General features: G+C 36.2%; 1 protein-coding gene and 1 pseudogene across 3 annotated transcripts in view; both read right to left on the reverse strand.

Moving 5' to 3' along the window:
- Nucleotides 1-26,697, reverse strand: part of FCHSD2 (FCH and double SH3 domains 2) — a 372,664-nt gene that overhangs the window by 116,999 nt on the left and 228,968 nt on the right. For all 3 annotated transcript variants that reach the window (XM_074304006.1, XM_074304004.1, XM_074304007.1), the window contains exons 9-10: nucleotides 21,679-21,801; nucleotides 266-361 (exon numbers count right to left, since the gene is read on the reverse strand). In XM_074304006.1, the coding sequence (XP_074160107.1) occupies nucleotides 266-361; nucleotides 21,679-21,801 (219 nt within the window). The remainder of the gene's footprint in view (nucleotides 1-265; nucleotides 362-21,678; nucleotides 21,802-26,697) is intronic.
- Nucleotides 2,195-21,194, reverse strand: LOC141559701 (creatine kinase B-type pseudogene; annotated as a pseudogene).

Genomic DNA, 26,697 nt, shown 5'->3' on the forward strand with positions numbered 1-26,697 from the left:
TATCACATTGCTAGAATTAAGATTGCTACAGTTTCTCTGCAGGGGATGGCTTGGCCTTCTCTTCCATGTTGCTTGTAATAAAACTGGCTCCACAGAGCTGGTGAGAACTAGTCAGGGCTTTCCATCTAATTCAGGAATGCCAGCTGTTGAGGGCAAGTAGAAAATTTAGTAAGGCCAGCCTGGCTTTTGTCTGCTTCCTGGAGAAGGCTATGAACATAATAAAAAAAGGTAAAACAAAGACAAGAAGGCAGAAGAATTTCCTTACGGTATCACTGTCACTGGGATGGAACTGGAAAGGTGGCGGTTTATGAAACACAGAATTCTCTTGTAAAAACAGCTGAAGATTGTAATCCCGCACCACCTGCAGAGAGAACAGAGTGCTGGTAAGACTTTTCACAAGTCTCAGAACGTTCAGGTAGGAGCCTCAGTGAACAATGGTTTGGCCATGCTCCTGATTAAAAGAAGGAGCTCTCTAAAAATGTATGCATAATATCTAGGCTACAAACTTTTTCACCTTAGAGAAATACAAGAGTTCAACAAGAATTTATCTGTTTTTCGAGGAACCTAACTGTGCAAACCACTGCTTATCTTAAACTTTAGGATCTGAGATTGCATATTAGTATATTTTCCGATAGAAATCAGTCATGATTGCCAGCTTGATTTAACAAAATGTTGGTTCATTGTGGGGTTTCGGTTAGATGGTTTCTGAGATCTCTTCAAAAAGCAAAATTCTATATTGTACTTCTAAACATTATTATTCTCATTATTAGCATTACCAGTGTCTTAAAATATATTATATATGACTAGATATGTATATCTTAAAAGAAGGCATGCTGAAGAACAATGCTGGAGGAGAATGTAAGTAGGTATATTTCAGTTTGTTATTAAGAAAAATCCTGATTATTTAGAAGAAGAATGAGGTGTCCCAGGGAAACTGAGTTTTCATCATCAGATATGTAGAAAGGCAGTATAAAGTCAGATATGTAGAAAGAAAGTAGTGGAAAGAGTGTTGGATCTGGAATTGGGTGATTTAGGTTCAAATTCCAGCTGATTCTTACTACTTAATTGGCTTTTTGCTAGTTTTTAATAAATTTTATTTTTAATTAACAAGCATTTATTTTCTCTTTCTTCTTTTTCCCCTATCCACTGGATTGGTTGGGAGAGGGTGTATGTAAGCAGATCCTTGTAATAAATATCTATAGTCAAGTAAAACAAATTCAATCATGTTTTAAAATCTTATACCTTGAATCAATCCCCATCTAACTTTCTGAACTTCAAAACCTGTGCTTTCACTACAGAAGGCTCTGGATCTTCCTTCAAAGTAGCATCTTGTTCTAGAATAAAATACTGCCCTTTAGGCCTACTTACCCTGGCATATTCCTCTGCAAGGCCCACCTTCTTCTTCCATTAATGAATTCCTTCTGTAGCTTCTGTTTGGTTTAAGGATCTAAGCTCACTCCCTCTCATTCCCTTCCCTGACATTCACAACATGGCCCTGTCCCAGGTGCCTTCCCCTGCTCCAACTTGACCCTTAGGCATGGGATTGGAGTGAATTACCCATCATTTCTCTCTCTACTTTGAGATTGTGTGATAAGAAGCAACAGTTAAGGTGTTTGGACAACTTTATTACATATTATATGCCTTGAGAAAGAGTCACTCAGTTAATAAGCATTATTAGAAGTGGCTTTTATGTGCCAAGCATTAGGCATACAAAAGAAGTAAAAGATTATGTCTTCCCTCAAGGAGATTATAATTAAACGAGGGAGACAGAGATTGGGATATAGAAGGTGGGATTTTAATTGAAGCTTGATAGGAGTCAAGGAAGCCAGGCAAGGATGAGGGAAAGAGAAAATGTCAAGGACAAAGAGATAGAGTGTATGGTTTGAGGAACAGCAGAAGACCAGTGTCATTGGACTGAAGAGCACATGGAAGAAGCAAGATTTGAGAAAGTGGGATGGGGGGGTATATAAGGAAGGAGGAAGGTTTTCAAGAGTTTTGAATGCCTAACAAAATATTTTGTATTTGGTCCTAAATTGAGAGAGGGGTTGGAGAGAAGGGAGGGAAAGGGAAGAGAGAGAGAGAGAGAGAGAGAGAGAGAGAGAGAGAGAGAGAGAGAGAGAGAGAGAGAGAGAGAGAGAGAGAGAGAGAGAGAGAGAGAGAGAGAGAGAGAGAGAGAGAATTTTTTAGTGTGACATAGTCAGACTTGCAGGGGATGAAAGGAAGTTAAGATTATTTCTTTCTTATTATGCCTGTCTATAGTAATTTTGCTCATCATTAAGATTTTCAGTGATAGATAATAAGAAAGGAAAAGAAATAAAATATCAAGCTATATTTTAGCAGGATACATGGTATAATGGAAAGAATGCCAGGTTCGGAAGAATTAAAAATCTTTACTGATTCACTGGGCACATGCTTTCTCTCTAAATCTAAATGTCCTTAAATGTAAAATGGAAGGCTTAGTTGTGATATCTCGTATTTTTCATACATTTGACATTATACTCTCTAAGGTCCCTGTTGACTCTAACATTCTTTGTCCTGAGTTCCTTTGTAGCTCTAACAGTTTGTTCTGTGGTTATGCCATGGAGATAGCTGAAAATACTGGCTAAAAATGAGACTGATTATTGAAATCTAAGATTTATTTGGCTGCCATGTCCTAAAACTATTTTAAATTTCACTCAAATGTATGAGGTATTAAGAAATACCTATTTTACAAAAAGATTTTCTTTATAGAATTATATATTGAATTGACCAAATGTGAAAAATTCCTAATGTGTCTTATAAGGGACAGCTTGTCCTTCCTGATTATCAAAGCTTTTATACTAATAAAGGTGACACCAACTTTTTTTTTTTTTTATTTAGCAGATACATTTTCCATCAAGGTCCTCAACTAAGGCCAAAAAGCCAAAGGACTACCTGTGTCCAGAAACTCTATGAATGTAAAGAATGGGAGGCATGAATGCAGTTCCTAAATTGGTCATATTGAGTTTTTTTGAGAAAACAAGAGATTGAAAACAAAAAATAAGGATTAAAAACAAAGTTATGAAATTGAAATTTTTATGATAAAAAGAAACAATCTAGAAGGGAATGATTTTTTCCCCCAGATATCATTTGAAAAAGTGAAAAAGGATTTGGCACTACAGAGAACATTGCCTTTTGAACACAATGATTGTGGTGCTTATCCTTTTTTTTTTTCTTTTCTTTTTGCTTAAGCAATTGGGATTAAGTGACTTGCCCAGGATCACATAGACTGGAAGTGTTAAGTGTCTGAGGCCAGATTTGAACTCAGTTCCTCCTGACTTCAGAACTGGTGCTCTATCTACTGTGCCACCTAGCTGCCCCATTGTGGTGCTTATTCAAAGTGAGGGAAGAGGAATAATTTATGCTGGATTAAAATAAATCACATATGATTTCACAACATTTATTAAACAATGAGGTCAGGAAGAATACAAAGATAAAAAATGAAAGTTTCTGCACTCAATAAAATTTTAGAATGGGTAGCAGAGGGGAAATGGCTTTGGGCCAACAGAGAGTGTAAGAAGTACAAAGTTCAGACAAAGTGGAAAGACCACAAATCATGTGAAAATGCTTTTTACACGAAGAAGGGAGTTAATTCTAGTTAGCACTAGATATATGGAGGTCCAATTCTTGCTGGGTTTATCTAAATAAACTCTTCCAGAAATGAGAAATGTTTTACAACTTGTGGGTTGTGTTTAAATTTTAAGATAACATCCATTATAGGGTGTTATTTAGAGAGGATTGACATTACTCATATTCTTCCAAATGGCAGAAATGTTTCAAAACTAACACCTAAAAAGAAGTAGAGAGAAGCTTCTCTTGCCCATAAGGTAAACTCATATGTGTGTTGCATTGATGTATGGATAGATATATACACACCACACATATCTCTCTCATTAGAATATAATATCTTTTAGGCTAAGGAAGGTTTTGCTTTTGTTTTTGTCTTCCCAATGTGTAACATATGCTTGCTAGACTGAAAATTATCCTTTATATTGTTTCTGAGATATAGGTCTGACGACCATGTCACTCTCCTCCAAAAATAACCTTCATTGCTTTTGGGTTAAAATATGAATTTGTGAACTTAACATTTTTAGCTCTTCACACTATGGCTTCACCTAACTTTCTATACTTCTTTCATATTACTACTTTCATGCATCTCTATTCCAGGCAAGCTGAGTTCCTAGCTTGTTCTTTAAATTCAACATGTCATCTCCAATCTCCTTGTCACATGCCCTGTCATACTTTGTTACCTGGAATACACTCTTCATCTCTACCTCTTGGAATTTTCAATTTCCCTCAATGGAAGGCTCAGTTTCTTTGCCCCTCCCCATAGGGAGCCTTTCCTGATCCCCATTGTGGTCAGTGCTTTCTCCTTCTTGAAATGACTTTTAATTTAGTTGTCTATATCTGATTTCAAGGAGTTAGAAGAAAACATGGTGCATACCCTAAAAAGAATATAAGAATTTTGAGAACAGGATCAATTTCATTTTTCATTTTGAATTCCCAGAGTCTATCACTATGCCACAAAGTAGACAAATATTCATTTAATTGCATTGAAGTGCTGGTTGCTACTTTTTCTAGTTGTATTGATCACTTATCTCCTCCAAGTTTCAGTTTTCTCATCTGTCAACCAAACTATTGTAAGAAAATCATTTGTGATTTGTGAAGAAGCTAGATTGGAGGCAGGGAGACAAAGATGATTAGAATTTCAACTAGGGTTGGGATATGTGAGACAAAAGGATGTATATGAATAATGTTGGGATAAAAAAATGACAAGATTTGGCAACTGAATAGATTTGTGGGGTAAAAATGAGAAGTCAAAGATGATTCTGAGGAAGTGTAGTTGGATAATTGGAAAGATAGTCCTGCCTGGGATAGTAACAGAAAGTCTGGAAGAGGTATGTGTTGCAGGAAAAAATATGAATTCTGGTGTTGACATGTTGAGTTTGAAAAACCTACAGAGGTAGCCCTCTTTGTAGTGACCAGAAACTGGAAACTGAGTGGATACCCATCAGTTGGAGAAGGGCTGAATAAATTGTGGCATATGAATATTATGGAATTATTATTGTTCTGTAAGAATTGACCAACAGGATGATTTCAGAGAACTGATGCTGAGTGAAATGAGCAGGACCAGGAGATCATTTCATACTTCAACAACAATACTATATAATGATCAATTCTGATGGACGTGGCCCTCTTCAACAATGAGATGAACCAAATCAGTTCCAATAGAGCAATGAACCGAACCAGCTACACCCAGCGAAAGAACTCTGAAAGATGACTATGAACCACTACATAGAATTCCCAATCCCTCTATTTTCGTCCCCCTGCATTTTGGATTTCCTTCACAGGCTAATTGTACACTATTTCAAAGTCTGATTCTTTTTGTACAGCAAAACAACTGTTTGGACATGTATACATATATTATATTTAATTTATACTTTAACATATTTAACGTGTATTGGTTAACCTGCTATCTGGGGGGTGGGGAGGAGGGGAAAAATTAGAACAAAAGATTTGGCAATTATCAATGTTGTAAAATTACCCATGCATATATCTGGTAAATAAAAAATATTATTAATTTTAAAAAGTGTACACTATTTCAAAGTCTGATTCTCTTTGTACAGCAAAACAACTATTTGGACATGTATACATATATTGTATTTAACTTATACTTTAACATATTTAACATGTATTGGTCAACCTGCCATGTCGGGGAAGGGGTGAGGGGAAAAAGGGGAAAAGTTGAAATAAAAGGTTTTGCATATATCTTGTAAATAAAAAGCTATAATAATAATAATAAAAAGAAAAACCTATAGAACATTCAAAGATTTTCAGGAGGAAGTTCAGGAGAGAAACCAGGCCTGGAAACATGGATTTGGGAATAATCCGCAGATAAAGAAGATAGATAACTGAACCTACAGGCATTGATGAGATTATCAAGTGAGAGAGTAAAGAAAGAAAAGAGAAGTGAAATCATGAGATACCCCTGTAGTTTAGTGGACATGACAAGGATGAAGAATTAGCAAAAGAGACTGAGGCGATAGCAGGAAGAACTGAGAAAATCTAAAACAAAACAAAACAAACCAGAAAACCCCAACAAAAAACAAAAAACAAAAACCACATACCTTCCTCTTCCCCAAAAAACAAACTAGAGAAAATAGAGTATCCAGAAGGAGAGGTATTTGGATTAATCTAAATATACAATCCCCCCAACATTATGCCTTGAAACCAAGTTGCACAAAATTTATCTTCTATATCAAGAAGTTATAATTCCTTCCAGGTTCACAAGATAATTCATAACTTTGAACTAGGATTTATTTAGCCTTCTTATTGTTTACTTGAAGAAATCAAGTCTAAACAGAAAAAATAATTATTATTGCTTATTCCCTCCCACCTTCCCTAAAGTTGTGGAAAGGTAGAACATTTATATTTTCTACACAATATAAGTATTGTGTTGTTCCAAATATTAGCTAAATTCATAAAATGAAAAATCTCTTCAAAAAGAAAAAACAGAAAGCAGCTTGTCAACTGCTGTTCTCCTACCTTGTCTTTAGATAATTCATGTGGACAGGCAGTTTTGTCCATACATGGGCATTTGACCTTTTATAGCACATGTTTTTCTCATAACATCTCAGATAAAGGAGAGGCCCTTTGCCTATGGAAAGCTTCTATACACCCAACACCTATGCCAGGGTGATAATGCAAAGGATTATAGTGGGGAAAAGTTCAAAAATAACATTTGCTTTTGTTAAGAACACAAAGCATTTCATAAAATATTAAAATGAAAAGGCAACTCCAATTTGTTAATCATTACAAATTAACAAAAGGCACCAGGAGCTACATTTCCCCCCTCTTTTTAAGGCTGAGTTTTAGGGATAATTGCCATATGTTTACAGAGAAATTATATAATCAACTAACTCATGTTAATTAAACCAAACAATATTCCTGTAAAGAAAATAAGTAATATTAACCCAAATCAAATGATCTATTTTTGTGAGTCGCCAGGTATCCTTAACTTTCAGCAGCTCTTACCATCGATGAGTTATACACTCCCTTCTCTTTTAGAAGATTCTTTTCTCCTCTGTCTTTGAAGATTCTATACTCTTCTGGATTTCCTTCCTTCTACTTCTGTAACCACTCCTGTATAACATTTTCCTAATGTTTTAATGTAGAGGACAGCCAATGTCTCTCTCCAGTCCTTCCCAGGCAATATTTCATTTTCTCAGTTTTAACTACTACTACTACTATTATATAAATTATCCCTAAATATGTCCTTCCAATCTTGATTTCTCTTCTTGTATTTCATGTTCATTTTGTCAAATGCCTACAGTCTAAGATCTTTACGTGGAAATTCTATAAGTATAATAATGCTGAACCTGCCATCTTCCTTCCAAACCTGTTTTTTATTTCTGACTTTATGACTTGTTTGTAATATCACCCCACAACTCATAACCCTGCCCCTAACTTTCCAGTCTCCTTTATGCCTCCTATCTAATAATCTGTTTCCAAGGTGTATCTATTGTTCATAACATTTATCTTATATACTTTTTTCCTCGCAACTGCCAGCTCTTTAGCAAATGCCTTTGTTAAAATCTATCTAAAATTTGAAAGAAATACTTTAATATTCATTTTTAAAAATTGAGTCCCAAATTCTTTCTCTCCCTTTATTCCCTTCCCCACCCATAGAGAAGGCAAGAAACATGATATCAAATATAAGTGTAAAGTCATGCAAAACATATTTCCATGTTAGCTACACAGATCCCCATCCCTCAAAAGCAAGAAAACACAGAAAGTGAAAAAAATCTGTACTCAGAGTTCATAACTTCTTTTTCTCTGGATGTAGATAGCACTCTTCATTATGAGTCCTTTGGAATTGTCTTAGATTGCTGTATGGATTAGAATAGTTAAGCCTTTCACACTTGATCATTGATACAATATTGCTATTATTATATACATTGTTCTTCTGATTTGAGCCACTTCACACTTCATCAGTTTATGTAAGTCTTCATAGTTTTCACAAAATCATTCTCCTTGTCATTTCTTATAGCACAGCAGTTTTCTATCCACAATCATATACCATAGCTTTTTAGCCATTTCCCAACTGATGGGCATTTCTTCACAGTTTCCAATTCTTTGGCACTACAAAAAGAGCTATCATAAATATCCTTGCACATTTAAGTCTTTTCTCTTTTTTTGCTCTCTTTGAGTAGACAGTGTTGGTAGCAGTTTTTCTAGGTGAAAGAGTATGCAGGTTTTTAGCCCTTTGAGCATAATTCCAATTTCCAGAATGGTTAGAGTAGTTCATAATTCTGCCTCTTCTGTCATGTTAGCCAGTCTATAGTACTTGTGAGATAGAATCTCCAAGTTGTTTTAATCTGTATTTTTCTTAACAATACTGATTTAGAATATTTTAGATAGTTTTGATATCTTCTTCTGAAAACTGCCTGCTCATATTATTTGACTCTCAATGGGGGAATGACATTTATTTTTTATAAATCTGGCTCATTTCCCTATCTTTTTGAGGAATAAAACCTTTAGAAAAGAAATGTGCTGTAAAAAACTTCCCCTTCTATTTCTTACTTTGTTTCTAATTTTGACTATACTGCTTTTGCTTGTACAAAATCTTTTTAATGTCTTATAATCAAAATTATCCAAATTATCCTTTTTACTTCCCCATCTATACTTTTGAGAACCTCCCAATTCTACTTTTCCCCCTTTAATCTATCCTTCATAATGACATTATAATATTCTTTTATATATAGTTATAAAGCAGCTAGGTGGCATAGTAGATAAAGTACCAGGCCTAAAATCAGGAAAACTCATCTTTCTGAATTCAAAAGTGGTCTCTGACACTTTCTAGGTATGTGACTCTGGGAAAGTCTTTTATCCCAGTTCTTAATTTCTTCATTTGTAAAGTGAGCTGGAGGAGGAAATGGCAAGCCATTCTAATATCTCAGCCAAAACAAAACAAAACAAAACAAAACAACAAAAAAAAAATCCTCAAACCCAAATGGGGTCAAGAAAAGTAAAACACAACTGAAAATGACTGAACAACCACAACGCATAGATATTATCCATCATTCTTCTGTTCAAAACTCTTTATTGCCTACTGGACAAGGTTCAAACATGGCTTTGAAAAAGCTAGGGCCATCCTATCTTTGTGGTATTATTTCATATCATATCATTAGTGCATTCTACTATCCACTGAAACTGAATAATCTTTTGTCTTGAGCTTTTGAATTCCATGTCCCCTTAGACTCAAACATCCGTCTTTTGTTAATCTCTAATATATTTGTCACATAATTTTGTGTTTTAAATTAATTTGTGTTTGTTCATTATCCTTCGAAGGCTGTGTGTTAAATTTTGTATCTTTCCTCTTGTCTAGTACTGCTTTTTAAACAATAGATGCTGAAAAATTATTTGTGAATAAATGAATTTTATTTTCTTGTTTAGGACCTAAAAGTCAAGTTTTAGTTTCAAACTCACCACTCTGTAAATAGATTACTGGCATGTATTCCTTACTATTCCTTAATTCAAAAGATATGTGATATCCTTGTTTTTTGTTTTGTTTTTCAATGGTATTTTGTTTTTCCAAATACATATAAAATCGTTTTCAACATTAATTTTTATTAGACTTTGTTGCAAATTGTTCTCTCTTATCTCCATCCTCCCCAAGACAGTAAGCACCCTAATATAGGTTAAACATGTGCAATCCTTTTAAACATATTTCCACAAATAACTTTATTAAGAATGCTAGCTTCACTAACATCTACCACGCTAAACTCATTAACCGGTTTCATGAGTTGCTATGACCAAAAGAGTCCATTCTGTATTATATAGATTATAAGCCTATTTTTGATAGGCTGGGCTTCAGCCAGGTCTATTTTTGACATTTTTCCTATCTGGTAGATTCTGAGAAAGTCTGAAATCAATACAAGTGCCATGGGTTATCATAATTCCACAAGGAGGCATCCAAGAAAGGTATTAGCAAGGTTCAATTAGGTAACAAAAATTTTAGGTAACAAGCTCTTTGTATGAAGAAACAAGAAATATTAGCATGGAAATGGAAGAGCAATCTTTTCTAATAACTGTGATAAAAGAAACAGGGATTCTTCATCTACTTAGGAAGGCTTCTGTACTGAATTTTTCTTGATGACATTATCTAAATATGGAAACAATTTACTGATGATAATGTCAGCACAATGTAAGCTCCTCTGGGATAGAATCTGCTTTTCATTTTGTTTTTGTATCCCTAGAACCTAAGTCAATACCTTACATATAGTAGGCATTTAATATATGCTTAAGGAACTGGATTAGATATTTATATGCTTTACAATTCACAAACTGTATTTTCATGTCCTGTAAGATAGGAATTGCAGGAATTATCACCACTATTTTATAAAGAGAAACACTGAGGTCTGAAAAGTTATTTGTTGATGGCCCCAAAGCTAGAAGATATAGAAACTAGAATTCAAATTAAGGATAATTCCCAGTCTAGGGCTACTCCTATGAGGCCTACCATCAGAGATGTAATAATAAAATTTTAGCTAACATTTATAGAGCATAGGTTCTCAAAATACATTACATACAGTAAGCACTTAATAATTTTTTTTTCATTCATTTGTTCATTGAGTCTCACAACAACCTTGTACAGTAGGAAACTGAGGCTGAGAGACGTGAAACAAGTTAACAAGTCCACTATGCAACAAATGTCTCTTAAGAACAATTCTTCTTTTTTCAAAGTGAGCACAATTTCTATTTATTGCATCATATTTCTTCTGAAACTTATTAAAGGCCAAAATTAAATTTCAATTTAACTAATACCTAGGAAAACTTTTCTACAATATATTACACACTCCCCTATTTTCCAAAACAGAATCAAAATAGAATCCTTCACTGATAGCCAATGGCTAGAAGGGTTTTTCCATTTCCTTCCTTTGTATCACCTGTCACCTTTTGTTGTTAAGAGTAAGCAGCTCTTCCAAACATGTTACTTTGTTGTTTGAATAAGGAAGATAGTCAGAATGTACTTAAGTACATGATATAAGTAAGCCCTGAAGGAAGAGACTAGGGCATTTCTAAAAAGATAAAAGCTTTCTGAAGGAAAATTCATAAAAAATAGAGCTATATTAGCAATTTTAGGCACTGGGAACAAGTAACATGAAACATGCCCTCTAAATCAACTTTGTAATTCATGATGTGACATTTCTTGTATTTATGAGTAATGACTAAGCGAGTACAGAAAAAATTTTAAAACTCAATTAAATGGTAAGGGAGAAACTAGAATGGTTTGAAGGAGCAAATTCCAGGATACTATCCTGTTAAAAGCCAATAAAGACACTAAGCTATTATCTCATATCCTATTCCAAAATAAGGTTGAAATGAGATAACGATTTAGACACAAAGGGTAATACTATAAGCAAATTAGGAGAACAAGGGATAGTCTACCTCTCAGATCTGTGGAGAAGAAAGAAACTTTGGCCAAAGAAGAACTAGAGAACGTTATAAAGTGAAAAAAAAGGATAATCTTGATTACATTAAATTAAAAAGGTTTTGTACAAACAAAACCAATGCAGGCAAGTTTAGAAGGGAAGCAGAAAGCTGGAGAAATTTTTTTTTTTTTACATTGTGTTTCTGATAAAGGCTTCATTTCTAAAATACATAGAATACTGATTCAAATTTATTAGAATACAAGCCATTTCCTAATTGAGAAATGGCCAAAGAATATGAACAAACAATTTTCAGATGATGAAGTGAAAGTCACTTCTAGTCATATTTTTAAAAATGCTCAAAATCATTACTGATTAAAGAAATGAAAATTAAGACAACTCTGAGATACCACTTCATACCTTCAGATTTCTAAGATGACAGGAAAAGATAATGATAAATATTAGAGGGAATGTGGGAAAACTATTCAACTATTCTGAAGAGGAATTTGGAATTATGCCCAAAGGACTATCAAAGGATTAACTCTTTGATCCAGCTGTGACTTTACTGGGTCTCTATCCCAAAGAGATCATAAAAAAGGGGAAAGAACCCATATTACTAATTTTTTTTAATAACAATCCTTTTTGTAGTGGAAGGAATGAGAAATTGAGTGGATGTCCATCAATTAGGAAATGGTTGAATAAGTTATATATGAATGTAATAGAATACTATTATTTTATAAGAAATGATGAATAGCTTGATTTTAGAAAAGTCTGGAAAAATTTACATGAACTGATGCTAAGTGTAGTGAGTAGAAATAAGAGAACATTTTACATAGCAATAACAATATTATGTGATGATCAACTGTGATGGATTTGGTTCTTTTCAACAATGAGATGATTCAAGGCAATTTCAATAGATTTGTGTTGAACGTCATATGCATCTAGAGAGAGAACTATAGAGACTGAATGTGGATCAAACCATAGTATTTTCACTTTTTGTTCTTGTAGTCTTGTAGAAAAACTTTTCTTGTAGTTTTTTTTTTCTTTCGGTATTTGATTTGAATTTTCTTGTGCAGCATGATTAATATGGAAATATGTTTAAAAGAACTGAATATGTTTAACCTATATTGCATTGCTTACTGTCTACGGGAAGGAATTGGGGGAAAGTAAGGAGAATAATTTGGAATATAAGTTTTGTAAAGTTGAATGTTGAAAACTATCTTTGGATTTGGAAAAATAAAAAGTTTTTAAGAAAAAAGTAAGTGTAACCCATTTTCAAAATGCACAATTAGCAAAAGTCATTTAAAAGTTGTTCTCTTTAAAGTTGATGCTTCATTAAAGACTTGATTGTTCCTCCTAAAGAAATAGAGATCCACTTTTTGTTCCAGACCAGCACTGTCATTTGCTGGTGATTTCCTAATGGCATTCAAACTCAGCTGGTCCAAAGCTAAGCATATCATCAGTAAAAAGCATAGGTGAAAAAAATCCACTGAATTTAGGAAATCCAGGATTCAGAATGAAAATTCTAGTTCTGCCACTTAATACCTGCAGTATCTTTTGCATGTTACTTAAAAGTCTTCTCACCCATAGAAAGAGATTATTGGACTAAATGACCTCTCAGATCCATTTTTAAAGTCTTATTATGATTTTTTTTCTCTCTAAATCTTTCCTTTTATTTTAAAACTTCATTACTTCTGTTTGTGGTTCCAACATTCTTTCAATTATCCATGTTAGAAAGCTTGGGTTCAAATTTCAGTTCTACACTTAGCAGTTAAGGGACCTTGTACATTTCACTTTTCTGGTCCTCAGTTTTCATCTCTGTAGAATTAAACAATATAATTCAATAAACACTAAGTACCTAGATTAAGCAATGGAGATTTAATGACAAATAGGAAACAGTCCTTGCTCTCAAAAGAGTTTATGTTCTAGTGAAAGGAAATAGAACTCACACATGGACCCACAGACACACACAGAGTAATTTGAGAAAGAGAGAAGGAAGTCTTCACAAAAAAAGGTAGTATTTAAGTTGAATATTGGCAAAAGGCAATGATTCTAGAAGTCAGAGATGAGGCAGAAGTGTATTCTAGGAAAAGAAGAGAGCTTCACTGTGAAAGTGAAGAGGTGAGGGATGATGCATTGTTGAGTAAAGGAAACAGCTAAAAGCACAGGGGACTGAAATGTAGTATATAAAGGAAATGAACGTTTGGGATAAATTGCAGGGGAATTTAATGTCAGATTAAGGATTTTGTATTCTATCTTTGAGATAATAGGGAACCACAGGAAACTTTTGGGTAGGTAAGTAACAGAGATATCTGTGTCTTAGGAAGATAATTTTAGCACCTATACACAAATAGGATGAAGTGGAGGAAAAAAAAACATAAAAGAAGGCTAATAATCTATATGAGAATTGATGAGGACCTAAGTTAAGTGGTAAACATATAAATTGAGAGAGGGGATGGACACAAGAAATATTATAGAGAAGAAAAGATAAGACTTGGCAACTGATTCAAAATGAAGGGTGAAGAAGGAAGATTCAAGAACTTAGGTGATGAAGAAGATGCTTAGGCTCTCAACAGAAGTTGAGAAATTGGGAAGACAGGCAAATTTAAATATGTAGGGAGATTGATTTATGGAACATCCAAGTGGATATGTGTAGCAGCAATTGGTCACAAGGGAACTGTGATTAGGAGAAATATTAGGTCTTAACATATGTTTTGTGGAGTCTCTGTTTAGAGATGGTATCAGAACTCATGAAAGTGAGACCCTTAAAGAAGAGAATATAAAAAGCACAGATGAAGATCTAAAATAAACCATTGGGGTAGATTAATGATTAATGGGTGGAAAGTTGATAGTGATCCTATGATTCAGGAAAAGAGACTGAAGTCAGATAGGTAGGGAGGTGATTAGTGTCATGGAAGTCAAGGGAGGTGAAACTATCCAGGAAAAAGGGGTAGTCAACAATGTCAAAAGTTTTAGAAAGGTCCAAAAGGATAAGAATTGAGAAAAGATCAGTAGATTTAGTGATTAAAAGATCACTGGCAACCTTTGATAAAGAAAATTACGGAATTGTAGTCAAAATGTAAATTGTAAGTGAATTAAAATGAGTAGAGATTGAGGAAGGAAGAAGCAAGTTGAGACAACTCTGTAAGAATTCAACAATAAAAGAAAGGAAAGATGTAAAACCATAGGTGAGGGAAGAAGACAAGGCCAAGTGAAGGCTTTTTAGAGGATGACAGAGATTTGTTTTTAGGGACAGGGAATAAGACATTAGATAGGGAGGGATTTGAAAATGAGAGTGTGGGCGTGTGAAGAGAGTAAGAGAGTGAGACCAAGAGTAAGGTAGGAGGGAAGGGAGGAAGGAAAAGCAAGAAGGAGGAAGGAAAGGGGAGTGAGAGCAAAAGTGAGAGACAGAGAGAGACAGGGAGAAAGAGAGGAAGATGGAGAGGGAGAGGAGGAGAGATAAACTGGACAAGTTCCCAGAGAAAATAAGAATGAATTGGCTAAAGGACATAAGTAAAAAAAAAAACTGATCTTTGCAGAGAGGGGCCACTTCTTTCACAAAAATTAAAGCAAAGAAGTTGAAAGACTATATAAAGTATTTCTTTTATGTAGAATAGAGGAGACAGGGATCTCCTGACATGTGGCCTAGGATTTCTTAGTAAATCTGCTGAGAGATGAATGAATACAGGGGGATAAAAATGATTTGGCGCTTAAAGTGAGAAAAAATAGTTTGGAACAACCAGTATGGGGAGCATGATAGAGTTAATCTGAAAAATAAAAAATGATTCTTGTCCAGAGACATTAATTTGTTGTGTACTCGGGTTTATGTCTTTAGCAGTAATGGAGAATAAATGGAGAAGACATATGGTAGGGTTATCCTGAAAGATTGGAAGGATCTGAAAGACAGTATGGTAAAGGGCAAAGAATTCAAGAAAAAAGTAGTAAGATGGAGGTCAGGGGCTTCTGGAGGCAAAGGCAAATCCATGCTGAAAATACAAAAACAAGACAAAAAGGGCAGACCTCAAGGAAGGTATGTAACATGCATAGAGATATTTTTTCTTTATATGTTGAAATATGTATAGTAAACTTCTGTTTTAGTTTCTTTTCTTTTTTTTTGCCCTGAGACCTGGATCAGGCCAAAGCAAGAGTTTATTATTTCAGCATTCGGCAATATTTCAGCCATCAGAAATAAAACTCTAATACCAAAGAATAGAAGGAAGACTTCTCTATAGCATGATTAGATGGGCTGCATCTGGAGTCCTCTGGGGTACTATAGGTAGAAAGAATGGTGATTATTCATTCATCCAATAAACTAGAAAGTGCAGAATTCAGGAGACCAATTGCTTGTTTCTGGATTGGCATTAAGTCATCATTGTGCTGGCACTGCTCCAAATGCTTCTCCATTTCAAAGAGCAACTTTAGATCAACCACCACCAGATATCTGTACCAGCTCTACTTCTGAGAAGCCCAGCTGGTCAGCACTAGAGATGTCAAAGTCACTACCTGTAGCTGGTGGGTACATATCCTCCTGTCTCTTTCTTTTGCAGCCTCAGCTTCTTCAATACTTCATCAAATTTCTTATGATTGTCCAGGTGCGGAAATTTGATGTGGACACTTGCATGGAGGCCTGGGCCTAAATTAAAAGTGAATATCAGGATGTAGCCTGAGCAGAAGTTCCAAATGAACTTGTAGTTCTTGGTCTTAAAAACAGATTCAATCTGGGTGAGTTCCATGCAGAAATGTGTGAATACTTCCTTCATGCTCCCTTATGCATGGAGATAATCCTCAAGTGATCTTCCTCATTAAACTATCCTAGTCTTGTCATTGTGCTAAATGCCCATGCCACTGGGCTAATCTTAGGCCATGGCAGCTGTCAAGAGAAGTGGTCAGAAAGGCTTGTCAAAGAGGAAATAAATGATGTTGCTGTTCCAGCTTGTCATGTTCTTCAAACTGTAATGCTTTCCATTCAGGTCACCTTCCACACTGCACAGAGCTTCCACAGAGCTATTCTATGATATGGTGGTCACCCCAACTACAGTCTGGGACAGAGAATCCTCAGATGCTACATCCAGTTTAAATACAAGAACTCAGCGCATAGTTAAGATACAGGTCATCATCACTTTAAAGATTATCAGGGTTAAGATTGATCTTATGCTCGTCTGAAGGCATATAGCTTCCATGTTGGTCCTCAATGATAGGATCAAACAACTCCTTGAATACATCATAGCTCTTTTCATCTCTAGCCATGCAGCCCACAGTTATGAAGAATGAGAGCCCTTGGCTGTCCACACTGGTCTGGATAACATTATCCAGGATGAAGCTGCTGGATCAACACCTTAGCCATGTGGTTGCCATGCAAGGACAGAGCAGGATATTCCTCTTCGGGGGGTGATAGGAGCAGGACTTTAGCATGTTGTGGATTTTGGAGAATGGTAAGATAACAGGAGGTGAGGGTGCTCTGGGAGTCACAGAAAGTAAGGGGTTTGGAAGATGCTACTGCTGCACTGTGATCCCATGCCACCTTATGCGGAGCTCAGTTACTGAGTCCTGTTTTAGTTTCTTAAAGATGCTTTTGGCTATGGGAAACCCATGAAAAGCTTTTGCATTGGTAAAGAGTGTTGAAGGAGAACTCAAGCAAAAAATGGCAGCAATAATCCATTAAGTTTCCCAGTTTGAAAGTCTCACTTCAATATGGTAGCTATTTTGTGAAGGTTCATTTCTCTACTCTATTAGCCCACGAGAGTTCTTTAATCCTATTCAAGATCACATTTTAAAATCTTACACAGAATTGGTGATTCACAGGTAAATCAGTAAACCCCAGGATTGCCAGTTGTATTCCTAGAAGCATACCAAGATGTCAATCAAGTTAAACACACCTCCATGGTCCAGCAACTATGGAAAATTATTCAGCTTAAATGTTTATTAGAGTATATTCTGGTCATATTATGTTTGAAATGGGATATTTCATTTGTTGGCTTGTGTTAGGCAAATTCAGCTGGTAGTAAACATTACTATCCACATTAATTGGTCCAAGAGTATCATTTCTGAAGAATGAGGGCAAAAGTGTAATCCACTACTATTCCCAAGAAGCATCAGGATCCCATGGGTATGGCTAGAAGTTGGATGAGCTCTTTCTACACATTTTTTCCCACAAACTCTAATAAATGAAAGATTTACTATCCATTCAGAAAGTAGAGATGGGATCAGAGACAGCAAACACCCAGATTTGGTGGCCCTATGCTGAACATTCCATATTTGCTAGGAACTCCAGATGGATAGGGAATCATGGCTGTAACATAGTTATACATGAAAGTCTATTGTTAAAATGCATCCTCTTTGTAAATCAGAATAGGAGCACATGTACCTAGAATTTAACATTTCTTTGCTTCAACTTAAAACAGATAACTTTAGGTATAGGAGAAGGAGCCAATGATGATTTTTGGTGTCTTTCATGGGATGTGGGATTGTGCAGCACCAAGTGAGGGAATTAAAAAAAAGTAGAGCTGAGAAGGATGGACATCCCAGGCCTTGAATGACAGGAGACAGACCATTACCTATAAGGCTTCTAAGTCAGGAGCCTAGGATTCCTATGTTAGGAAGCTGTAGTCTAAAATGATCTTGGACAAGTTGTCTTGGACTCATGTTACAAATAAGGCAAGCAGTCTAGAACTGCTTCAAAGAGAAAAGGGGAAAAAAGTAAATATCAATACAATGTCATCTTGCACCTAGAGCAAACTGCTAGTCATTAATATTTTAGAGATGCACAATTCATACTTTCATATGAGCTACAGTTCCCATGGTTATTGAACTACCTTTCTTAATTGAATAAAAGCTATTTTTCTTTCATTTCATTTCAGTAAAAGGCCAAAGCCTCTCACTGCCTTCAGGGCCATCTCTAGTTATCCTCACCGATATTTTACCACTGGATCCAGATGAAGCTGGAGGAGAAAGTGAGATTTCTGACCTTGTACAGCCCTGTTTCACTTAATTCCAATTCACTTGCATGTCATGGCACCACCTCCTGATGTCATGGTCCTCTTCGAGAATAAAGGACAAAAACCCAACAGCACCCACTAAAATATCTCTCAGAATAACAAGAACAAGTAGGTGAAATGCAGTACAAATAGGTTATATCTACTATTCGGAGTTCATGGTAATTTCCCACCTAATAAGGCTTGCCAGCTACATCTCTTTGTCTTATTGGCAATGAGGCCTAAGTCAATTAATGATTTTCACCGTCACAGGCATCATTTGTGACTCTTCTTTCGTAAAGGCTAGATGCCCCTGAAAATGAGAGCTTATATAGTTGGAGCACTGGGAAATTGGGTCCAATGGCTTAATTATAGGTGTTCTGAAGCAGAGTGTCAATGAACAAAGGCCTGGAGAGGGTAAAGACTAGCTGTCTTCCAATCTCAGAATGTCTGCCTGCAATTCAAGTAAAGGACTTGTTTTTGTAATCTGAATGTTGGATATCTATTAGGAATAGTTAGCAAATTAGTCGATGCTGGTCAAAATTACATTGACGGACAGGCGCTTTCAGAATGGAATTGAAAGAAGTGAAGTCACTTTGGACAGGACTTTTGTACTGGGAAGATAACTTTGTGTACAAAATATAGGTCTAAAACTTTACTTTATAGGGAAAGTAGGTTTTTTTTTTTGGGAAAGTAGAAACATACTTACATACTATGATTCAGAAAATCTTATTAGTGATAAAGAATATAACTTTGGATGCAGAGCATGACTTTTAATGAACACAAAGGAAAAAAAAAGTTTGAGGGTCTGTTCTACCTCCATATCTCTTACTTGTTCTTCTTTTCTCCCTGATTGACAGCTAGTAATTGTTAGAAAGGCTTTATGTACCCAGTGTTCTTGTTTTCTGCTAGAAAATAATGAGTGAGACAGGATCAAGGAGAGGCAGTGCCTTACTCATGGGCCCTAAAGGCATATTTTATTGTGCTTCATGTTATTATACTTTGTAGTATTGTTTTTTTTTTTTTTCAACTCGAAGGTTTGTGACAATCCTATATTGAACAAGTTTATTGGAACCATTTTCCCAAAAGTGTGTGTTCACATTGTGTCTCTGTATCACATTTGGTAATAATTGAAATACTTTAACCTTTTTCATAATTATTTTATTTCTTATGGTACTCTGTGATCAGTAATCTTTAAAGTTACTACTGTAATTGTTTCAAGATTCCACAAACTGCACCCATATAAAATGGTGGACTTAATTGTTAAATGTTGTGTGTGTTCTGACTGCTCCACTGACTAGTAATTCCCCTCCTCTCTCTGTCTTCAGGCCTCCCTATTCCCTAAGAAAAAACAATATTGAATCAGGCTAATTAATAACCTTATAATGGCCTTTAAATGTTCAAGTGAAAGGAAGAACCAATTGAAATGGCAAACTTTACTGTTGTCTTATTTTAAGAAATTGCCACAGCCACCCCAGTCTTCAGCAACCATTATCCTGTTTAATCAGCAGCCATAAACAAGACTGTCTGTCTATCAAGAAAAAAACTGTCACTTGCTGATGGTTGAGAAGATGGTTATATATTTTTTTGGTAATAAAGTACTTTTAATTAATTAAGGTTATGAAGATTATTTTCTTAGATATAATACCATTGCACACTTAAAAGAGTCTAGTATAGTAAAAACATAACTTTTATATGCACTGAAAAGCCAAAAAATTCATGTGACTCAATTGTGATATTTGCTTTACTCTGGGTGGCCTGGAATGGAACCTGCAATATTTCCAAGGTATGCCTATACTTGGGAGTACAGAGCTCACTGGATAAGAAGTGCCTGCTATATTCATGAGGTGACAAGGAAGGGTATGGGAATTTTGCCTACTATAGATATTTGTATCTGGAGCACAAAACAGACCTCAGAGGCTCACATTATTAAAATCTGGTACTAAGAAGGGGCAGAGTGGTTGAACATTTAAAGAGATTTCATATGTATTTTGGAGACAAGCCTATATTGGTTTTGTGAAAGGAGGATGGGATGTAATATATTTTCCCAATTCTTCTACTGAATGATCACACATCCCTTGGGAATAAAGCAATGGCCTAGAGAACCACCTTCACTAAAGGTGGGAGAACTGTCCTTTGAAGGTTCTTCATGAAATGGCCTTTTTTGTTTTTGTTACAGAAAATCATAAAACTATCTATGAGCAATGGGAGAATTTCAATTTCCATTGTTGGAAGGAATATCCAGTGATGAAACTAGAGATTACTGAATAATAGTGATGTTACTAATGTGATAATACTAGAGTATTAGTCATAATATTAGTAGGACAAGAAATATTGTTAGGATTTTTCAGCTGCCTTTGGCAAGGAGCAGTTGAATATTCACATATCTCAAAGAAAAGAAATGTACTGTACAGAAAAGATTTTTCACAACAGCCAAGTTTCTAAAATATTTTCACTATGACATTCTGAAGAAGAGTGAAGTAAGCTGACACGTAAAGACTTACTTCCCTATAAGGAGGCATTCCAATAATCAAGTCAAACTTTATTACCTTGGGCAAAAATAACATAAAAGGTACAAGAATGTGTTCAAGGAAATAGACTGTCTCCCTGCGTACTTGGGGACCCCTCCTGCTCTCTCAAAAGCCACCACTACCCCTTTTTCTCTGGTATTGTCCCCAGCACCAATGATGTAGAGGCTACACCTGACAACTGCTGGAAGAAAGCTTTTCCACCTTCCAGGGGCCCAAGCTATGCCAATCCTGGAAATATGCATTCTGGGCTCGGCTTGGCTAGAATCCTCAGCTTAAGTTGAAAGAGTTCAGTTAACCAGTGGTAGAAGACTTAGATGAGATGTGATCATTGTTTTCAAGGATATGAATCTATAGGGATTAGATTTGTTTTGCCTAAACATAAATGTGAGAACTACAAGCAACTGATAGAAGCTCTTTAGTAGAAGCTGGCTGAGACTTCTTAGGATGTTTGTTCATTTCCTTAACTGACTCATTATAGAGGGGGCTGCTATTCAGATACTCATTGGCCTAGACAGTTTTTTAGATCTTTTCCGGATCTGAGTTTCTAGAATTCCTTCTTATCTGATAGCACAGAGAAGACAGAACTCACCTAAAAGCCAGTGTTCCCAGACTTGTTTTAGAGGAGGCACTTTGCTCTAGTTGGTTTATTTCATTTTAAAATAAGTAAGGCTATAACAGTCTACCTGCTTAAGGGCTATTGTATTAGATAACTGGGTTCACACTTACCCTGCTTGAGGTTTCCAATAAAAACTGGAATGTCTTCTGTATAGCTTGGCATGTCTCTAGCTCAGTCCTGCTGAATGCTATTAAATAATCCTTCAGATGATCATATACATTCCCGTCAAGGGCCTATATGAGGAAGAAGAAAAACAAAAGCTAAGAGATTGTAACAAAACTTTGAAATCTTTCAGTATTACCATGAAGAATCAGGCAGTTTTGGTCCAGGAGACCAGGAAGTTGGAGGCCCAGCACTGCATCATACCATGTGACTCTAAACAAGTCACTGATGATAATAACATAATAACAGCTGACATTTATGTAGCACTTTTATAAAATCACTTTATTTTCTTAACATACTATTGAGGTACATAGTACTAATGTGATTATTATTATCTCTAGCTTATAAATATGGAAGCTAATTTTTAAACATCCATACAATTGAGTGTGAGAAGGGATCCTGGAGATCATGCAGATTCTAGGCCCCTATTTTAAAAACGAAGAGACTTGCCCTGAATCATACATCTGATAACCAGGATATCAGTTTGGGGCCAGTCTTCTTTCCCTATAGCAATTCTCCTCTAAGCCTAAATTTCTTCCTTATTAAAATGAGAGTAAAAATCATATCAGATAATTTCTATGTTCCCTCTAGATTCAACATTTTAATTCCATAAGTTCCATCTTTAAATATTTGAAACAAAAAAATGTTAAGTTCTTCTGTGCCATGAGATGGCACAATAGAGCCCTAAAATCATAATTTATTATTAAATATGCATTTTATCCAGTTACATAATATGTCTATAGTAAACTGCTGGTATCATGTTTAGATAAAAGGCTTTGCCTTTGGGTAGGTTCTTTATGTGAAGTACATAGTCTTGTCAGTAAGAATGCATGTAACTTACCTGGGCAAGACCCAGGTTTTATGCAGATATTCTTGGTAGGTAATCACATATATTTGTTTTTATAGACTTTTAGATATTCTATGGAGCATATAAAGTTATAGATTCAACATCCCTGCCAATGTCACTTGGCATCTTCTCAACTACTTACAGTTGCCTTGCTGTGAGATGAAGTGACATATTGTATAATGTATCAAAGGTGGGTTTCTAATATACTTATATACCCACTATTCTATATAAATGTCAGCTGTTTTGGTTGTTGTTCCTTGGAAGTGCTTTGCCAGGAGTTCCTTGGGAAGAGGTCTGAAGATCCCTCAAAATAATAATACCACATACTGATTTGCATCAGAAGCAATACATGTGCTAAAGAGTAAATAAAGTCCAAGATCTGTAGAGGCAAAGTGATTAAAGCAAAGGTCTGTTAAATGCCACTGTGTTGGTCAGACCTGGGCTGGGGAGCAATCTTGGTAACTTTTTTCCACTGCATAGGAGAGGCTAAGTCCTAGTTTAGGAACGTTGCCTAGTCCTGCTTTGTCAACTGCAGCAACTACTTAACACTGGACTTCTGGGATAGAGATGCTCTATCTGGGGATTGAAGAGGTAGCCCCTCAACTATGCCTTATCCTTCTAGAACTAGCTAGGCTCCAGGACTCCAGTGACCCTCATCCTTAATTAGGGACTCAAAATCTGTCCTGCCAAAGTATGTACTCCCTTGGTTTCAAACTCCTGTTCAGGGACTGAAAATCATATCAATCTGTCCTTGCTACCACAAAAGATACAATAATCCACACTGCCTTATGGCTTTCTCTCCTGCTCCCTTCCTAATCTGTCCTTGTCAGATCCATCCCTCCAGCATCCGTTCTATTTAATTTGGTCTCCCATGAGCTCTCTTGAATATCAGTCCTATTGTTAAACTACCTTCATAGTGGATCTTTGCCCTCTCTAAAGAAAATACTTTGAAATATTTTGTATTTCTTATCTACATATACATTGTTGTTTCTCCTGAATAGGAGACTCAATCTTGACTTTATACACCTTACACCTAGCACTATGCCCACTATACTTCTGATCTTAATAGATACTTGATGAATTGAAATGAACTGAGGTGAATTACCCCCCCCAACAACTGCTCTAAGAGTCCCTGCTTAAGAGGGCAGCCCCTGTGTGCAATCTGAGACCAAAGAGTTTACTGACAAGTTGTATTCTTTTCCTGATTTTGTGATTCACAGACAGAAGCTTCCGGGTTTTGTTTTGTATTTGTGTTTGTCTTCAAGAGATCTCCCAGCTCTGAAACAATGAGATCCACTATAATAGCATTCTAAAGGAAGGTTTCCAATTTTTAAAGGATTTCAAATGAAAGATCCCAATCCAAAAGCTGCATTGTCATCTTAAGCCCTTACCTGCAAGAATTCCAATAAGAGCTAAGGCTTTGCTTTTACTTGATGTATTGTCTCTAACTCACTACATGACTGTAGAAGAGACCGATTTCACTTTGTGTTTACATTTCAAGTCTACTAGACACATTTTAGTCATTATGAGTCACAGACGGTAGAGAAACAAAAGCTGAAACACAGAATTTCCCATTTGATATCAAGAAATTTCCAGTTGGTATATATAGCTCTTATTATCAACAACTGGGCACTCCAGATCAGCCAAATGATATTTACTCTGCAGGAATCTTACACATCTCTGCTGCACCTCTGCATGTCCTTCGGGGACTACTACTGTCTGGGTAAGCTGGGCAACTCTATATGGCTGTGGCCTCTTGGTGCTTGAGGCAGAGGTGCTGCCCTCCACTGGCAGAGGGTGCTACCTCATCTTGGAGTTCCCTATATTAATGACATCACAGGTCTAGTCTTCATCCCTAATTCTAGAGACAGCGCTTAACATTTTAGAGATACCAATTGTGAAGGTCCTTTCATCTCTAGGTTATCCTTCCAGTCTGCCATCTCAACTCACTCCCAGACTCGATTGTTCTCCAGGCTCAATGTTGCCTCTTTTATCCTCACAGAGAATGGGCATGTGAGAAGTCAACGAGGCCTGGGGAAATACTTCAACCAATGAACTTGCTCCTCTTAAAGGTGCAAACTTCTTTTAAACATGCAAACTCTACCTCAGAATTCCAAAGGTGTAAACTCCTTTAAAGGCTCGACCAAAGGTGTGAATTCTGAGCTAGAGAATTGTTTAGACAACCTCAGTTCTCACCTTGTAATCCTAACATCTCCCCCTTTCTTTTGATTTAGAACATAGGGTGGTCATGACCTTGAAACATAAATCCATCAATATGGGAGGTATTACACATAATTACATAAATTACATAAACACATAGTAACATAATACATGCTAGAAGTGATGTAACAAATAACATGATCAAATAATCATAAATTTATAAATGTCCGTAAGTCCATTATCCATTAGTCTCATCTTGTGTTAGGAAATCCAATGATTCCTGCTGGTTTTAAAGTTCTTTAACAGTCTTATTAGCCATGCTCTTTCAGTATCAGATGTTTCTTAGATTTTCTCCTTTGTTTTAAGGTCTTTCTCTTTTTCTTTCTCTCTCTGATGGACAAGGCAAATACGCCTCGTTGGCACCCATCTGATTTGTTCCCCATCTGAAGAAATACAAGCAAACCCTCTCCCCAAAGCAGTTAACCTATCTAGTCCCTTCCATTCACCACTTTCTGGGTCTCTCCACATCACCTGGCAATTATCTAAGGACAGTGGAGCTGCTTGCACTGGACACTGCCCTTCTGGTGGGTTATAAAACCTGTCTGCCGGAGCCAGTGCATCTTTGTCAAAAATTAGAAAATTAATGGTATAGATAACTAAATTTAGAAGTTCCCTAGGGCTACCTGTGGCTCCCCCTTTCTTTTGTTTTTGGAGGAGTGTCTTAATGTCTCTGTTTCTTCTCTCTACTATTGCCTGACCTTGCAGATTAAAAGGTATGCCAGTGGTATGTAAAATCTTATACTGTGCACAAAAGTGTGCAAAATGTTTAGAAGTATATGCAGGTCCATTATCTGTTTTTATTTCTTGTGGCACACCCATAATTGCAAATGCTTGGATAAGGAATTCAGTGACCACTTGGGCTGTCTCTTTTGCTGTTGGCACTGCAAAAGTGAATCCTGAAAAGGTGTCTACCACCATGTGGATAAAAGACAGACAACCAAAAGATTTATAGTGGGTCACATCCATTTGCCAGATTTCATTGGGTCTCAAACCACGAGGATTCTTCCCTGGAGGGAGTGTAGGAGTGTGGAAAGGAAGGCAAGCTGTACAGGCTTTTACTATGCTCCTAGCTTCCTCTCTAACAACGAATCCTAACAACAACAACCAATGAAAAATGTGGGCTGGCCATTAGTATTCTCACTCTGTGACCAATCCACTTTCTCTGGTCACACACTGATGTCATCTTGATGATATCAATTTTTCATGGGTTCCTGCTGCTTCCTTCTCATATTTATCATGTGACCCAGAATCTTTTGAAATGACGTGTTTTTTGCTTGTTTTATAAAAAGCCCAATTCTAACTAATTTATTTATTTCTCTAAGAAGAATCTGTGAATTATTATCCTATTTATTTAAAACTTTCATTTGTCTCTTGGTTTCATTTCTGGCAATTATGTCAATATAAGTTCCTCTAGTAGTATGTCTACTTAGTCACTGGACAATGATCTAGACCAGGAGTTCTCAAACTACAGCCTGCTGGCCAGATGTGCCCACTGAGGACCTTTCTGTGGCCCGCCAGATTATGGCAAATGGGCTGAGGGGGCGGAGATAGAGTGTGACGTTATGTTTTTACTATAGTACGGCCCACCAACAGTCTGAGGGACAGTGAACTGGCTCCCCGTTTAAAAGGTTTGAGGACCACTGATCTAGAGAGTGTTATTCTTGGTGCTAGGAAGAATCATTTTGAATTTTTGTTTTATGGACTATCAGAGTTAAACTATTCAATATCAGGTGACCAGTTTACTGTTAAAACATTCTTTCAGTGCTTAGCTGGCCAGCAGAAAGCAGATATATCCTATTCCCCAGGACTGTAAGTACAGATCTTTTCAGCATGGTAGAAAACTCTAAAGTTTATATTCTATTACCAAAGCCTCTGAGAACACAGTGTCTCTTCCTTTCTA

The sequence above is a fragment of the Sminthopsis crassicaudata genome, chromosome 3, assembly GCF_048593235.1.
Source record: "Sminthopsis crassicaudata isolate SCR6 chromosome 3, ASM4859323v1, whole genome shotgun sequence".
NCBI classification, from domain to species: domain Eukaryota; kingdom Metazoa; phylum Chordata; class Mammalia; order Dasyuromorphia; family Dasyuridae; genus Sminthopsis; species Sminthopsis crassicaudata.